At 58.8% G+C, this 16,224-nt stretch overlaps 1 protein-coding gene across 1 annotated transcript; it reads left to right on the top strand.

The window, feature by feature from the left end:
* Positions 1-6,436: 6,436 nt before the first annotated feature.
* Positions 6,437-13,413, top strand: PLK5 (polo like kinase 5 (inactive)). Its single transcript, XM_072948096.1, is given in 15 exon segments — positions 6,437-6,614; positions 7,285-7,398; positions 7,550-7,666; positions 8,238-8,367; positions 8,440-8,527; positions 8,627-8,722; positions 9,364-9,562; positions 9,674-9,800; positions 9,963-10,039; positions 10,201-10,285; positions 10,529-10,606; positions 11,012-11,124; positions 11,127-11,168; positions 12,226-12,336; positions 13,045-13,413. Coding segments are annotated over 15 exon segments (1,674 nt in total). The 5' UTR covers positions 6,437-6,503; the 3' UTR covers positions 13,231-13,413.
* The last annotated feature ends 2,811 nt before the right edge of the window (positions 13,414-16,224 follow it).

The raw sequence follows: 16,224 nt of genomic DNA, 5'->3' as shown, positions 1-16,224 counted from the left end.
TGGAAAGGGCCAAAATTGGTTGTTTGAGTCCCTGGATTGAACCAAACCTGAAGCCACTCACCCGTTATTTTTCATTTTGGCAGTTCTGGATTTCTGTGACTTCTAATCAAGAGGTCCCCGCACCCTTTCCACCCCCCTCACCCCCAGCAGGGCCTGTGGCTTATGCCGCCGATTCGGTGACGGGGGGCTTCATCTTGCCGGTTCGTCCCTGTCTTGGGGGACTCCCAGCTGCCCCCGTGAGAGGAATCCTCACCCCTGCCTTACGGGCTGGGACGCTGGGGTGTAGAGGAGCAGAGTCACACGCAGAGAGACTTGGAGGTCTCACTCACATCTGAGTGGGTGTCCTGAGCTCCTCTGGGGGCAGGGCGGCAGGGGGACTTGCCTGAGGTGGGGATGTTGGGGGCAGGACCTGGACGATGAGGGGGAACTGAACGCAAGAGGGTGTGAGGGAGAAGGTGTCCCCGGCAGATAGAACAGCATGTGCAAAGGCCAGGTGGCTGGACGAGCAGGGTGAGAACCAGGCCCAGCGAGGAGGTCTGTATAGCCATAGCGGACTGAAGAGGACATTGGCTTTCAGGCTGGAGGGGGCAGAGGCCTCACAGGGCCTGGGGGCCAGGAGTGTGGGACAGTTACTCAAAAATGGCAAGAAATCTAAGGAACGCTGTTAGGTGAAAAAGTCAGAAAAGTTCCCCGTGACCTGATGCCATTTACATAAAAGGCAAAGAATCTACGTTCCGGTAAACATCAACTCAGGCAGGAAGCTGACAGGAATAAACCCCTGCGGCCACCCACGATGACCTTGGGGTAGTGGCTAGGGGTGATTTTGAGTTACTGCCTTTTAGGGTTTATTTTAACGTCTTGTCATCTTTCTTTTTTTTCCTTTTTTTTTTCAACGGAGGGCCTGGGGATTGAACCAAGGAACCTGTGCACGCTAGTCATGTGCTCTACCACTGAGCTACACCCTTTTGTCCTTAATTCTTTTTTTCCTTGAAAGATAATTTTTATTTTAGAATAATTTTAGATTTACAGAAAGTTGCAAAGATATCAGAGACTTTCTGCCTACCCTTTGTCATTAGTCGTATAATGTCCCCGCCCCCTCGCCCCCTAGGATGTCTATGTCCTGGTCTCTGGACCTGAGGACATGTCACCTCATGGGCAGAGGCGACTTTGCAGGTAGGTTTAAGGCCCCTGGGATGGGGGTGACCCTGGATTCCTGGGGGATCCCATGCCATCACAGGGTCCTCATCAGAGGGAGGCAGGAGGTCAGAGTCAGAGAGAAACGGGAGATGCTGCACTGTTGGCGGTGAGGATGGAGGGGGGGCCGCGAGCCAGGGATGTGGGGCCTCTAGAAGCTGGAGAAGGCAGGAGCCGCTCCTCCCTGGGTCTCTGAAGGAGTAGCCCTGCCCACGCCTGGGTTTAGGACTTCTGACCTCCAGAATGTGAGATGATAAATGTGTGTTTTCCTCAGCCACCAAGTTTGTGGTAATATCTTACAACAGCCACAGAAGACAATGACTATTTGTCACACCTAAAGAAGTGACATCGGTCTGTTACCACTACAATGAACAGTATTAGTGATCACTGTTACTATTGACCAAACTCCAAATGTTATTTGGATACCACCAGTTTCTTTTCTTTTTTCCAACCAATTTTTTTTCTGTTCCGGGATCTCATCCAGGAGCCCACATGACATTGAGCTATTTCTCTCATCATTGATAAAAAGACACAAGCAGGTGAGATATGGAGTACTCTTGTGGACATCTAGCTGGTTCTGATGCCCACACAGAGTTTGCATGCAGCCAGCACCAATCCAGGTCCCTTAGCAGAGGTCGAGGCGGTGTTGGGCTGAGGGTACTCGGGGGGGAAGTGCACCTGGAGGAGCAGCATCTAGTCAGGACCCTGAGGATGACCACCCAGCAGGCGGGGTCTGGGGCAGCCTGTGGAGGGGGGGTCTGAACTTGCCCAAGGCTCCCCAACGGGTCAGCACATACAGGGGACACAGCAAGGAAACACACATCCAGTCCTGTGGGACAGAAACCTGCAAACTAGCAAAGAAATGGCATGATTTCAGGTGGTGAGTGTACCACAGAGGGACTCACGGGGTGTGGGTGGCCCCTACCTGGGTCCTGGAAGATAAGAAGGAGCTTCTGGGTGAAGACTAGGGGGTGGAGAGCACTTTGGGCAGCGGGAATGACATGTGCAAAGACCCTGAGGTTAGGATGAGCTTGGTATGGGATCTCAGACTGACAGAGGCCAGGGGGGCCGGACCAGGATGAGGGAGTGGGTGTGTGGAAGGGCCACGGGGGCACACTCGCAGGCTTTTGTATATGATCTGATTTGGTTCTGGAAAGCTTCCTGCTGTCAGGAAGAGGGTGGGCTTTCTGGCCCTGGGCCCCAGAGCATCCCTGAGTCCAGCTCTCAGCCACCCTCCGAGAGTCCACACACATTGTGTTCCCAGACCTGGCCACAGCTGTCCTGGATGATCCTGACCCTGGGCCCTGTTTGGTCCTGCCAGGGAGGCCCCCAGTGGTGTCTTCAGTTTCATCTCTTCCTCTGGATCACCCCTGGGCTCCCCAGATAGGCATCAATATCCCCCAAACTGTACTCTGGATACTCCCTCCCTGACCCTGTCTACCCACCACCCTGCCTGTAGACGGGTCCTAGTGTCACGGGTCAAAGGGGAGAGGTGGAGTGGCTGATCACAGGTGAGGCTCTGTTCCCGGATTGGGGGGTCATCGAGCCCCACAGTGGCCCCCACCACACACACCTCCCTGTCCCATCTGTCACTCCATCACTCTCTGAGCTACAGTGTGGAGCATGTGTAGGAGTGTCCCAAGCTAAGTAACAGGACAGTGTGCTTCCCAGATCACTCACTGCACTCAACCCTTGCCTCAGGCTCTGCATTTGGCAAAGGCCAGACTGAGACAGGGCCCTGACTGTCTCCCACTGGCCTGAACCACATCGGCGGCGGAAGAGAGTGAAGAAAGGGGGTGGGGGGCTTCCACACTGAGCCCTGGGCACCAGGAGAGGGAGAGGAGCCTCAGACGAGAACTCAGAAGATTTAGCAAGAAAGGTGGGGGACAAGTCCACAGAGAGGTGTCCCGGAGGACAATGGAGGACCCTGCTTCTAGAAGGAGCCAAAGACAGTGGGTGCTGGGAGAGGCCAGGACAAGGTTTGTTCCTGGGGGAGGCTCCGAGGACGTGGCACCCAGGTCCAGGCAACCCCACCCCTTCCCCAGAGATGGGCCAGTCTTGAGGGCAGTCTGAGAGGAAGCTGCAGTCACGGGGTGTCTGGAGCACTGGGGTGGGTCCCTCCCACCAGCTCTGCTCACTGGCCGTCCCCAGGGACCTGCCAGTTCTGGCCAAGTCAGGCAGGAGGGCAAGCACTGCGTTTCAAAGTCCAGGAGGCAGGAGGCTAGAGAGGGACCTGGGAGCCGGGCTGAGTCTCGTCTGCCTACCCCAGCTAGGGAAACTTCTGGAATTAGGGGGGCCACGCCACTGCTGACCCCGCACCCAGGCCCGCCAGCCTCCCTCGGGAGTCCAGTGCCCCGCGCTGTCTCAGCAGCCACCCCCTCCACCTGCCGCAGGTATTTTGAGCAAAGATTGCCGGCTTCTCCCAGGAAATCTGCTGAGTCTGGAGAGTTATCTCAGGTCAGGGAAAGAACAGACTGTAGGGAAATCAAGTGCATGGCCTCGAGGGTGTGGGCTCAGGGGGCTGGGTGGCCAGGCCAGGGCTCCAGCCCATGCCCACCCCAGGCTCCAGAGCCCTGGGCAGGGGTCAGCATGCAAGGGTCAGGCAGCTCCACTGAGTACCCCAACTCCCAACTCCTGCCCCTTTGCAAAACCGCTCCTGTGCTTGCCTCATGCACTGAGCCTCAGTCTTCTCATCTGCAAAATGGCGGTATTCTTCAGCTCCCTAAGGCTGTGGTTTTTTGAGGGGTGGGGAATCTAACATAGTTTCCACTTTTTTTTTTTCACTGTGGCAAAATACACAGTAACACCAAATGCACCATCTTAATCATTGTTAAGCACACAGCTCAGTGGTCCTAAACAGGTTCACATTATTGTACAGCCATCCCCACCATCTTGTCCAGAACTTTCCAATTCCCTAAACTGAAACTCTGTCCCTATTAATCACCGACTCCCCACCCTCCTCCAGCCTGTGGCCCCACAGTCTACTTTCTCTCTCTATGGATGTGACTCCTCCAGGTCCTCTTGTGAGTGGAATCAGATGGTACCTGTTCTTCTGTGTCTGTCTTATTTCACCGAGCATCATGTTCCCGAGGTCCATCCGCACTGTAGTGTCAGAATCTCCATCCCTTTTAAGGTTGGGTAATGGCCCAGGGTGTGGATGGGCCACGTCTGTTCATCTGTCTTCGTCAGCAAAGGACACCGGGGAGAGTTTCTTCCTTTTGGCTGTTGCGAATCGTGCTGCTACGTTTCTCACTTTATTACAAAGCTTGTTTCATTCTAAAGTGCTGGGGGGAGGGTGTCCCTGCTCGGTGTGGGGCCGGGGGTGGTCAGGCGGGGCACGGGAGGTCTCCCCAGCCCCGAGGTGGAGGTTTAGCCAGGAAAAGAGCAGGTGGCCGGGAGAGGAGGGGCAGAGGATGTCAGCTGACAGGCCTGCTGTGAGGCTCTGGGCTGGGAATTTAGGATTTCATTCCCCCAGGAGGGTTCTGGGGGTCCCACAGACTCCGCCACCTGCCCCAGTGGGAGGGCTTCTCCTGTGATCCTGGAGCCTGTGGGGCAGTATTGGGGGGCAGGGGCTCCAGACCCAACAACCTGCACTCCTGTCGGGGTTTGACCACCATCCGGAGACCCTGGCTTGCCTGTGCCTTCCTGATCCTCCACTTCCTCATCTGTATGACGGGGCTTAGAACAGCGCCTACTTCCCGGACAAGCCACTGCCTGGTAGGGGCCTGCCTTTCTCACACTGGCACCCAGAACCTGCCCCGATCCCGGGCCTTGGTTCTGTCTGGCTGACCTCCTGTTGGAAAGCCGGATGGACCTGTCTTGGGCACAGGCTCTGCACCCACAGAAGCACTGAGCAGATACCTGGATGAGCGGGCGGTGCAGGTGTGCTGCTGAGAAGGAGCTGGCTTCCTGCCCCCGTGGATTCCAGGGCCACAGTGACGTGATGGCTCAGACCCACCAGCCCCCCAGCTGCCTTCCCTCTGCCACACCATACCTGGTTCTCCTTAGCAGAGAACTCGGGCTCCCTGGCCAGAGCCAGCCGGCCCCCTGCACTGGCCCAGAATCCTTGCAAAGGTGCCAGAATCTTGCTCCATCAGATGCACTGGGGCCCTCTCAAAGTCCCTCATTTGATGTGCCAGGTTGACATGTGACAACTCAGATGGTGTTTCCTAACCCTGGTGGCTTAGCTGGGCCAGATTCCGAAATCTGATCTCTGGAAAATTCCGAGGCCTGATTCCAGCCACACGGAGCCCTGCTAACCCCTCCCCATTCACTGTGTTATGTAACATTTGGGGATTAATACTGAGGCGTCCAGAGGCAGCTGCCTGGATTCACACACGGCACTATCCCTTCCTGGCTGGGTAAGCGACCTAATCTCCCTGGGCCTCAGTGTTTGCATCTGTAAAATGGGGACAAGGCCAGTTCCCCCACATCTGTGTGGAAGGATGATGTGAAACAAGGCAAGGAGAGGGCTGGGCACTGAGTCTGGGGCACAGCTCAGAGATGCCCCCACAGTTCTCAGGGCCTGCCCAGTGTCATCCATCCAACTACTTCTCCTTGGCTGCTCCCGCCAAGAGTCACAACTCCCAGTCTGCCCATCAGCCCCCAAATCCTGTCCGTTCTCACTGCTGACTGTTTTCCATATATGCCAGCCCCCAACTTCCAGCAGTGCCCCTCTGGGTTCAGGGCCCCCTCCCCACCAGCCCCAGCACCAGAGATATCGGGCTTCTTTCTCTCTCCTCCTCTGAAGCCTGCTGTGGCTCCCCAGTGCCACGATGACCAAGCCTCACACTGTCACATGGGCTCTGGGGACCCATATGTAAGGACGACCCACAGAGGCACATATTCAGTATAGCTAGACTCACACCTCAAGCGCGCTTTGGGGACAGCCCTGCCAAGTCCTAGCTCCCACCTGCCCTTCCCTGTTAGATCTCGGAAGAATGAGATGATCCCTCTGACCTCAGTCTCCTGCTCAGAGAAATGGGCGCGTTGACAGCTCGCTGCTTGGCGGGAGGCGCAGGATTGGAGGAACAAGCGGGCTGAGCGCGCGGGATTGGTGACGGGTGAGCGTGCCGGGCGCCGGCGCCGCTCTGGTGTCTGGAACTCCCGCCAGCCGGGAGTCCTCGCACACCCCCGCGCTCCGCCCACCGCGTCGTCCCGGCCGGAACGTCTGGACTCCACCCCTCCCCCCTCAGCCAATAAGACGCGCCTCCGGCGGCGCTCGGCCCCCAGAGCCGCGCTGCGAGGTGGTCCCGGCCGGAGGCTGCGCCCGCGCCCGCGCCCTGCGCCGGCCGGGCCCCCGGGAAGGGATGGAGCCCGGGTCGCGGCGGCGGCGGCGCACTTGCTGCCCGCTGGTCTCCGTCTTCTTGCGCGACCCGGCCTCGGGGCGCGTCTACAGGCGCGGGAAGCTGATCGGCAAGGTGGGGACCCAGGCAGCGCGAGCCCGCAGCGGGGCGTCCGGGCCGGGCGCGGGTCCCGGCGAGGCAGAGCGGAGCGGGGCGCGCGCCCGACCGGCCGCGAGCGCAGAGGGGCCGAAGTGCGGTCCCACTCGTTTACCGGCGGACGCCGCGGCTTTTGTCTGTGCGTGTGTGCGTGTGTCGCGTGTCCGAGCGAGTCTGGGGGCCGGCGTGGGGCTGGCGTGGGTGCACGCCCAGGTCTGTGATGTGCCCGCTGTGCGGCGCGCTTTGGGTGGCGGGAACCCATGCGGGCGCGCCGTGCTGCGTCGTGGGTTGCGTGTCCAGGCTGTGGGTGTGCGCCCTACCATTACGGGTCTCGGAGGCTTTGCTGGGACCCAGCCCGTGAGTGTGTGTCTGGATGTGTCGTACCGTGTGCGTTGCTCCATGTGTCCAGGTACTGTACTGGGGACCGTGGGCTCTAGGCATCCAAGTGTGAATGTGTCTGTCTGAGCGAATCAGTCCCTGTGACTTCGTGAGGGTCTGTGTGTTGCGCTGCCTTGTGTGTCCAGGTGTGAAGGTGTGAACTGTGCATCCATGTGTCTCGGGGGTGTCTGTGTGTGTGGAGAGGCCTGGGCATCTGTCCCCACACCTGTGTGCACCCGTCCACTGAGCTCGTCAACCCTCTGCACTGCAGGGCGCCTTCAGCCACTGCTACAAGCTGACGGACATGTCCACCAGTGCGGTGTTTGCCCTCAAAGTGATTCCTCGTGGTGGGGGCGGGGCGGGGCGGCTGCGCCCCCGCGGCAAGGTAGGCCCCTCGCATCAGTGCCCAGGAGTCCTGGGACCACAGCGGGTCTTCTGAGAGGCCTCTGCCCTGGGAATGGGAGTTACGCCCGCGGGCATGCAAACCTCAGGTGTGCGCACCTGCAGGGGGTGTACACGTGGGGCCCTGCCTGCAGGTGGAGCGCGAGATCGCCCTGCATAGCCGCCTGCGACACCGCAACATCGTGGCCTTCCACGGACACTTTGCTGACCGTGACCACGTGTACATGGTGTTGGAATACTGCAGCCACCAGGTGCCCCGGGGGCGGGGCAGAGAGGGAGCTGCGTCCGGTCCACACGTGCCGCGCCCATCTGTCTCCCCCCACCCCGTGTCTCTCTGTACTTACCTGTTTCTACCTGTGGCCACACCACACCCAGCTGTGCTCATCCTTTTCGAAGGTCTGCCCACCTGCCCACCCAGAGGCTCTCTCAACTCACCTAGGCACACCAGGCCCAGGTGTTTCTGTGGCCACTTGGGCCCTTCAGAACTCATCATGGCCTCCGGGCCCACCTAGGTCTCCCACAGCACTCAGCCAGGCGGAACTTAGTTGGGCCTTCATAGACGCCCTTGAACTCACTTTGCCAACTTTAAGTGCACCTGAGCTCCCCTGTGCCCAGCATGATCCCCTTGCGTTGGCCTCCTCCGCCCATCTGACCGCTGCCTGGGCTCCTCTCTGGGATCTCAGCTCACCTTTGCCCCGCCCACCATAGCCACGCCCCCCAGCCCCGCTGAATTTACCTCTGCCTTCCCGGGTCCCTGAAACCCACTGTGCCCCCTAACCTGAGCTCACCTGTGTCTCCTGGGTACCTGCCGGCCACCTGCAGTCACTGGCCCACGTGCTGGAGGCGCGGCAGACGCTGACAGAGCCGGAGGTGCGTTACTACCTGCGGGGCCTGGTCAGTGGCCTGAGCTACCTGCACCAGCGGCGGATCGTGCACCGGGACCTGAAGCTCAGTGAGTGTGGGGGAGAGGCCCTGCAGGGCCTGGGCGTGGCTTCGCCCTCACGCGGAGCCCCACCCCCTGCAGGTAACTTCTTTCTGAACAAAAACATGGAGGTGAAGATCGGAGACCTGGGGCTGGCCACCAGGGTGGGACCCGGGGGCCGCTGCCACAGGTGACTGGAAGGCTTGGAGCAGGCTATCTGGGTGGGTGCCGGTGGGCCAGGAGTGGCACAGGGACCCCAGCCTTCCTGAGCCCCCGTTATCTCTCCCAGGGTGCTCTGCGGGACCCCAAACTTCCTGGCCCCAGAGGTTGTGTCCAGGAACGGGCATTCCTGCCAGTCAGACATCTGGGCTCTGGGCTGCATCATGTGAGTGGCCCCCTGGGAAAGGGGGGTATGACTGCCCAGGGAGGGGCCAGTGTGGGCAGGCGGCAGCATGAGCGGGCAGGTAAGCACAGGTGCAAGGATGCGCAGGGGAGACTGAGTGGGGGACAGACAGGTATGAGCGAACACAGGACTGGTGTGTGCAGCTGGGGGGAGGCAGGGGCACGCACCTGCCATCATTTGCGTGTGCAGGTATGAACAGGGCTTATGAAGGGATGTGTGTGGGGTGCAGGATCAGTATGGGCATGCACACGGGTGGGGACAGGTGTGTGCTGGCAGCAGGTACACAGGGAGATAGATCAGGGGAGAGGTACAAGTATGAGGCACATGTGGGAGTGGAACAGGTGTAATCACGGATAAAATAAAATTGGAAAGGTACATGCAGGTGTATACAGGTGTAACCCAGGTGCAGGCAGGTGTCCAGAGAGATGCTGGAGTCTTCTGAGCAGACAGGAAGGGCCGGGTGGGAGCGGGGTAGCCAGGTGTGGGGAAGTGGAGTTGATGCAGGTATGGAGTAGGGATGTGTGGGTAGGTATGGCCAGGTGTGCACAGGTAGGTGTGAGCCAACCCTGGATGCCCAGGACAGATGCCAGCAGGCACCCAGGTTCCACCCCTACCCGGTGCAGGTACACCGTGCTGACTGGCGTTCCTCCCTTCGTGGCGGCGCCCCTGTCAGAGATGTACCAAAACATCCGAGAGGGTCGCTACCCAGAGCCTGCACACCTGTCTCCCAGCGCACGTCGCCTCATCGCGCGCCTGCTGGCGCCCGACCCGGCTGAGCGGCCCAGTCTGGACCACCTGCTGCAGGACGACTTTTTCACGCAGGTGGGGTGTCAGTGGGTGGGGCTGCCCTTCTCTGGGTGTCTCCACAGACCCAGGCGAGGGTCAGGACTCCCAGGAAGCCTGGGGACTGACCCCCAACTGCCTACTCCAAAGGGCTTCACCCCGGACCGGCTGCCCCCGCACTGCTGCCACAGCCCGCCCGTCTTCACCATCCCCCCGCCGCTGGGCAGGCTCTTCCGGAAGGTGGGCAGGCTGCTGCTGGCCCAGTGCTGGCCACCTTGTGAGTCCACATTGCCCACCCCTCACGTGCTCCTTCCTGGCCTGCCTCTCACACACCGTCACACCTGCTACCTGCTCTGAAACCTCACCTCCACGGCGGAGGTGGAGATGCTCCCTGCACGGGGCTAGGCTCTGTTTCCCCAAATCCTTGTGCCTCCTGCAGGCCCCTTCACCCCCACGGAGGCCTCAGGTCCAGGAGAAGATGGTTCCGACCCTGACTCCATGGAGTGGGGCAGTGAGGTGAGGTTGCAAGGCAGTGGGGAATGTGAGGGCGTCCTCACCACCAGGCTAGGCACAGAGGGGTCAGGGGGTCTTCAGAGCGGGGAGGATAGAGCCCGTCACCCACCTCCGCGTCTCCTGGGGGCTGGGGCCGCTGCTGACCCCTGCTGCTCCCTCCACAGGCCTCCTTGTCAGAGAGCAGAGCTCTGTGCCCCGAGGGCCCCATCCACCTGCTCACCCAGGGGACCCTCCGGAGTGACCCGGCGGGTGAGGAGACTCTGTCCTAGGCAGGAGCTGTGGGCAGGGAGCGGCGGTCTACAAGTGCCAGGAGCACAGCCCCCTCCTGGCATCAATTTTCCCACATGTAAAATGAGAATGAAGCCTGAATCCTTCTGGGTTTAAGATAAGACTTTCCCGGATATTTGGGGCAGGGCTGGTTGGAGGGACCCCATATGGGGCGGAGGGGCCTGGATTCTCTGTCCCCCTCAACATAGAGCTCTGTCTCCCCAGGGCCCGAGCAGACCCCGAGGCAGGAGGTGGAGGCGGCCATCAGAAACCTGCGGCTCTGCCTGGACTCCGGCCCCCCAGGTAGGGCAGCACAAGAGACCCTGAGAAGCTGTGAGCAGCAGAGGCCCGCCTTCCTGGGCCCAGCCTCCCGGCTGCCGGACTTCCCCAGGTTTCCCACCGCCGCCCTGGCTCCTCTCCTGGGATGGGATCCGGGGTCCCACATGGCCTTGAGCAGTTTTTATTTTTTAACACGAAACACTGGGAATGAAATAAAGCAGAGCCTCAGAGTGTTTTGAACCTCACACGCCGGCCGGGTTCGCTCACATCCAGAGGCAGCCTGGCCCCGGCGCCCCGCTGTCCTCCCTCCCCGAGGCGAGAGCAGCTTTCCTCCGCCTTGGGCTGCTTTCCCGTCTCCTGTGCCTAGGCTGTCCCTCCACCGGCCCCCCTCCAGGGCCCCTGCTCACGCCGCTTCGTCCTCGTGCCCAGCCGTGCAGGGCCCCCCAGGAGAGCGGCGGCCCGTCCGCTGGGCCCCCGAGTGGGTGGATTATTCCAGCAAGTACGGCTTTGGCTACCAGCTGTCAGATGGGGGCAGCGGCGTCCTGCTTCGGGATGGCACCCACATGGCTCTGCGCCCCCCGGGGGGGTAAGTCGTGGAGTTCCTATCCCCCTGGGGGCCAGGCCCTCCCCACTGCCTTTCTTGTCATTCCGCAAGTATTAAGCACCTACTGTGCACACCTACAGGCGCTTACTGCCCAGTAGGGGAGAATAACGCTAAGCAAATGAATTACTAAGTTGATTTCAGGTGGCAGTTTTCTGAAGGAAATGAAGTGGGTAAGGTGAGATTGGGGGTGGAGGCGACTCTGGACAGAGTGGTTGTGGAGGAGCTTTCTGAAGTGACTTTCAGGCAAGACATGAATGATGAGAAAGAGCCTTTGAGAACAGCATTTGAGGCACAGGGAATGGCACATGCAAAGTCCTCAAGAAGTGACCGAGCATGATGGGTTTGAAGGACGGCAGGGACTCTGGAGTGAGCTGGGGGAGACAGGGAGGACACGAAGTCATAGAGCCTCACAGGCCGCTGTTGGGACTGGGGCAGGAAGGAGGGGTCTGACCCACACTTTTAAAAGGAGGGACACAGGACCAGCAGATGACTGGACTAGCTGGGCAGCCAACGGCGGTGACTTGGGTAGAGGCTAGAATTGGGACTTAGTTTGCAGGTGGGAACAATGGAGCAGACCCCAGGCGAGACAGGTATACGGCGGGAGGGCAGGTGTCAGAGTTGGTCAGAATCTCAGTGTGGACGGGCTGAGCCCGTGGCTCCATGGGTCTGGGGCTCTGGGGTCCCGGGGAGGGCCGGGTGGACGTACAGAGAGGGCTGGCCTGTGCAGTGCTGGCCTTCAGATCACCATCCGAGGGGCACAGCTGCGTGAGGAGGTGTCCTCGGGTGTCAGGTGCCCGAGACAGAGGCCCTGACAGCTGGCACTGCCTGCACCCGACCCCCAGCCAAGTCTGCTATGCACCCCACCGGGGGAACCTGGAGACGTTTGCCCTGAGGGACGTGCCCGGCCTGCTGGGCGCCAAGCTGGCCATCCTGCGGCTCTTTGCCCGCTACATGCAGCAGCGGCGGCGAGAGGTGAGTGCCAGGAGTGGAGTGGGGCCAGGCGGGGGGACCCCGACCCTAAGGCTGGGTCTGCCCGCAGGAGGGGGACCCGCCCCTGCCCGCCCCACCAGCTGGCCCCGGGCTCTGCCTGCTGCGCTTCGTGGCGTCTGAGGGGGCCCTTCTGCTGCTCTTCAGTGACGGGTCCGTGCAGGTGAGTGAGCCCCCCGACCCCAACAGGCCTGGGAGGCTGCCCGCTCTCAGGGAAGCCCCAGGAAACAGCTGGCCCCGGGCTGGGGCAGGCGGGACTGACTCCTAGGTCCCAAACTGGCAAAATCAGAAATAACTTGCGTTTAAGAGGCGGCAGAACATCACCTGGGGACGTCTTCCCCTTTGGCGACGTGGACCAGCTGTCGAACGGCAGCTCATTCATCACAGCTTGGCTTTCGGGTGAGGTTTTCCCGAGCAGTCTCGGCAGTTTCTGAGAAATCATAGCCAGTCCTAAAACAGACTTCAAACACAGAAGTATGACAAAACTTTTTAGTTTGAAAAATTGTTAGTGTCTATTTACAGGGAAACTCCCTCTCCGTTCAGACCAGAGTGCCCTGACCTGGGCTGCGTCCCAGAGAGAGAGGACTGTCTTCAAATGGCCCTGCCCACAGCTGGGGACACTGGGCCAGGGGGAGGCTGGCATCCCCAGGTCACAGACTTAGGAAGAGGAGATCTCACCGGGTGACTGGGGGCAGGGGAGTGCCCTCCCGGCCTCAGTCTGCTTTCTGTGCAGCAGAGCTCTGGGCTCCCCATCCAGAGGAACAGGGTGAGGCAACCACTGAGATGCAGGTCAGGGCCCCTCAGTCTCTTGTCCACTTGTCCGGCCCAGGGCCCCTTCTCCCCGTGACGCTGGCTCCTCCTCTCTCGGTAGGTCAGCTGCTGCGGCAACCAGTCTCGACTGGTGCTGAGTGGTGGGGGCGAAGCGTTGCTGCTCACAGTCTGGGAACAGGGCCAGCCAGGCACCTCCTACCCGCTGGCCATCCTGCGGAGTCACGGCTGTGCCCCAGCTGCCCGCCAGCACCTCCAGCATGCCGTCCATATGCTGCTGAGCATCTAGCATTCCTGAGGGTCAGAGTGGACCACTGCATGTTGATGTCCAAGACCCAGGTTCCATTTCTGTTCCTGTTGCTCCCCAAGAGGGGAAGTCCTAGAGGAGAGCATGCAGGGGGCATGGGAGGTGGGAGTCCTTGCCTTGTAGCCTGACTGTTCAACCTAGACTTTAGTTTGGATTTGTTTTTCCTCCATTAAAAACAAAAACAAAAACAAAACAAAAGCTTGTCTCTGTAGCCTACCCTCTCCCTCTCTCTGGGGGAGTTTGAGGAGCTTTGGCAAGGGGGCACTCAAGCCCGGCATGATCTGAGCCCCCTGCTGTTTGTGGCAGAGACAGACGGGCCAGAGTTTCACCAACACAGAAATTCGTACTAGAGGGGGCTTCTGCCGTGACCAAAAATCCAAAGTATGGGACATTCACTTAACGGACCAGCAGTGAGGACATGGTGGAGGCTGGGAAGTTGGCTCAACTGCACCTGGGACACTTGGGGGCTGGGGGACATACTCAGAGACCAGGTGCCCGGCAGCAGGAACCAGAGGCCACCCTTGGGCATCATGGGTGGACCTGTCCCTGTGAACCACCTGCTGTCAATTTCCACATTGCAAGCTGACAGATGAAGCTAAATTCCCAGGGCAGCACATCTTGTCTCTGGTCCCCTCCCTTCCTCGGGAGGTCAAAGGTCCCCTGGATTTTTCTATCCATTTACATACATGTATGCTCCTGCAGAAAAAAATGAAACCATCAGCCTTGTTTCTTCCCTCCACCACATGCCTGGATGCTTTCCTGCCTCGGGTTTAATGATCAGCCTGGTGCTTTCATGGAAAGATGTGGTAAAGGAACAAAATGGCGGAGCTGGTGGGTCCATCAGGGAGGGCACACACCTGGCTGTAGAGGAGAAATTGTTCTGCACAAAAGAGAGGGGAAAACTGGAAGACTCCCTGGAGAATCTGGAGGAATGGGGCACAGGCAAGGGAGGAGCTGGTGAAAGGGAGGAGGCAGATGCGAGTGTGCACTGTGGGTTTTATCTTTATTGTTATTATTATTACTGAGGTGACATAACATGAAAGTAACCATTTTAAAGCAAACAGTTCAGTGGGATTTAGTATACTCTCAATGTTGGGCAACCACAACCTCTGTCTAGTTCCAGAACATTCCATTACTTCACAAGGAGGCCCATCCCCTTGAGCTGTCACTCACTCCCCCACGCCAGCCCCTGACAACCAGGAACCCCCTCCCTGTGTCTGAGGACTGGCCTGTTCTGGACGTCTCACATCCATGGACTCACACGCTGCGTGTCCTTCTGTGTCTGCTTCTCTCACTGACCATCATGTTCTTAAGGTCCGTCCACAATGCAGAGTGTCAGTGCTTCACTCCTTTTCATGACTGAGTAATATTCTAGTGTATAGCTAGATGTTACAGGTCACTCAGTTTTGGGGTGATGTGTTACCCAGCAATAAACTGATATGCAACAACATGAAACTAGCCCAGCCCCTTTTCTGCCCAGAACATTTGTTTCTGGGGGGAAAAAAAGACAAAACATCCTCAGCCTGTTCAACTGTGTATCTCGCAAAGTGACCTACCTAGAGCATTTATTTCCATCTGTTTGTGGGCGTAGGAACAGCAACAATCTGTGAGAACCGCCCACGCCCTGAGCCCACAAGGGTGGTTTATCAAAAATAAACCAACCACAGAATATATTAATTTTGTAACCTCCCAGGCCGATTCTTATTTCTAGGTATGAGAACTCCGAGAGGTGGCAGCGCGCCCGTGCCGCCCTCACACTGAACGTTTCTGGAATCTTCTGCAGAGAGGTGACCTGGGTGCGTGCCGAGCCCCACCTCCTGGGGTATGCACAAGGGCTGGCACTTCAAGAATGGCAATGAATCCACTCCAGGGCTGGCTAGATGTCTTTCCTTCCCCTTCCCGTCTCCCCTCCTCTCCCTTTTGCTGAGGAAGCCGCTGAGAGCCTGTTCAACCCGGAAGAGCGAGGGAAGCCTCGGCTTTACTCAGCCCTACCGCCCTCCCCCGAGTCTGGAGCGTCGGCTGAGCCCAGCCTCTGGAGCACCTCTTTATTGGTCCGTGGGAGCATGTGACAGGACGCCTCCTCCAATCACCAGCAAGGGAGGCGGGGCCAGGGCGGGGGCGTCCCGGGCAGGCTGGTTGGCTGCTGCCGCGGTAACCGTGTGCGACGCCGCAAAGCCTCGCCGGCTGCAGGTCGGCGCTGCGGAGGGCGCCGTCTGCTCCGACCGCGCAGCTCCTCTGCGAGCTGCGGGCTCTCCTTGCCCCGTTTAACAGATGAGAAAACCGAGGCACGTGAGTTGCCTCAATAGCTCAAGTGCTAGGAAGACGGAGAGGCAGCTGTAAGCAGGTCAGCCTTAATACCCGCACCCCCACTCCCGCCTCCCCGGAGAGGTTTTAAAATCCTAGTGACTCCAGGGAATTATGCTGAGCAAAAACAGCCGATGTCGAAAGGTCACGTGATGTCAGATTCTGTCTGTATAACATTTTTGAAAGGATACCATCTTTTGTGATGGAGGACAGTTGAGTGTTTGCCGGGGCTGAGTGGGGGGAGACGGAGGGAGGGGCTGTGTTATAACAGGGCAGCTCGAGGGGTCCTTGTGGTTGTGGTGCACGAACCTGCCCAGCTGATGCTCTTGTAGACAATTAAGTACACACGCGCACGCACACACACAGATGCAAGTAAAACTGGGGAATTCAGAAGTCGGATGAGGATATATATCCTGGTTGAGACGCTGATTGTCGCTTTGTCAAAGGGGACCATTGGGGGAGGCTGGGCAAACTACACGGGAATCAGTGTTATCTTTTACAACTGCAGGGGAATCTACAATGATCTCAATAAAATTTGCAATTAAAAAGCTCTGTTTCTTGGTTCTTCCATAAATTAAACCTAGAATTACAATATGACCCAGCAATTTTACTGCCAGGTGTCTACCCCAAAAGAATTTAAAATAGGTGTTCAAAAACAAAATAGTGTGTGCA

This window comes from Vicugna pacos, chromosome 22 (genome assembly GCF_048564905.1).
Source record: "Vicugna pacos chromosome 22, VicPac4, whole genome shotgun sequence".
Lineage (NCBI taxonomy): Eukaryota > Metazoa > Chordata > Mammalia > Artiodactyla > Camelidae > Vicugna > Vicugna pacos.
Note: the sequence above shows the minus strand (reverse complement) of the source record. Positions and strands in the feature narration are given on the sequence as shown.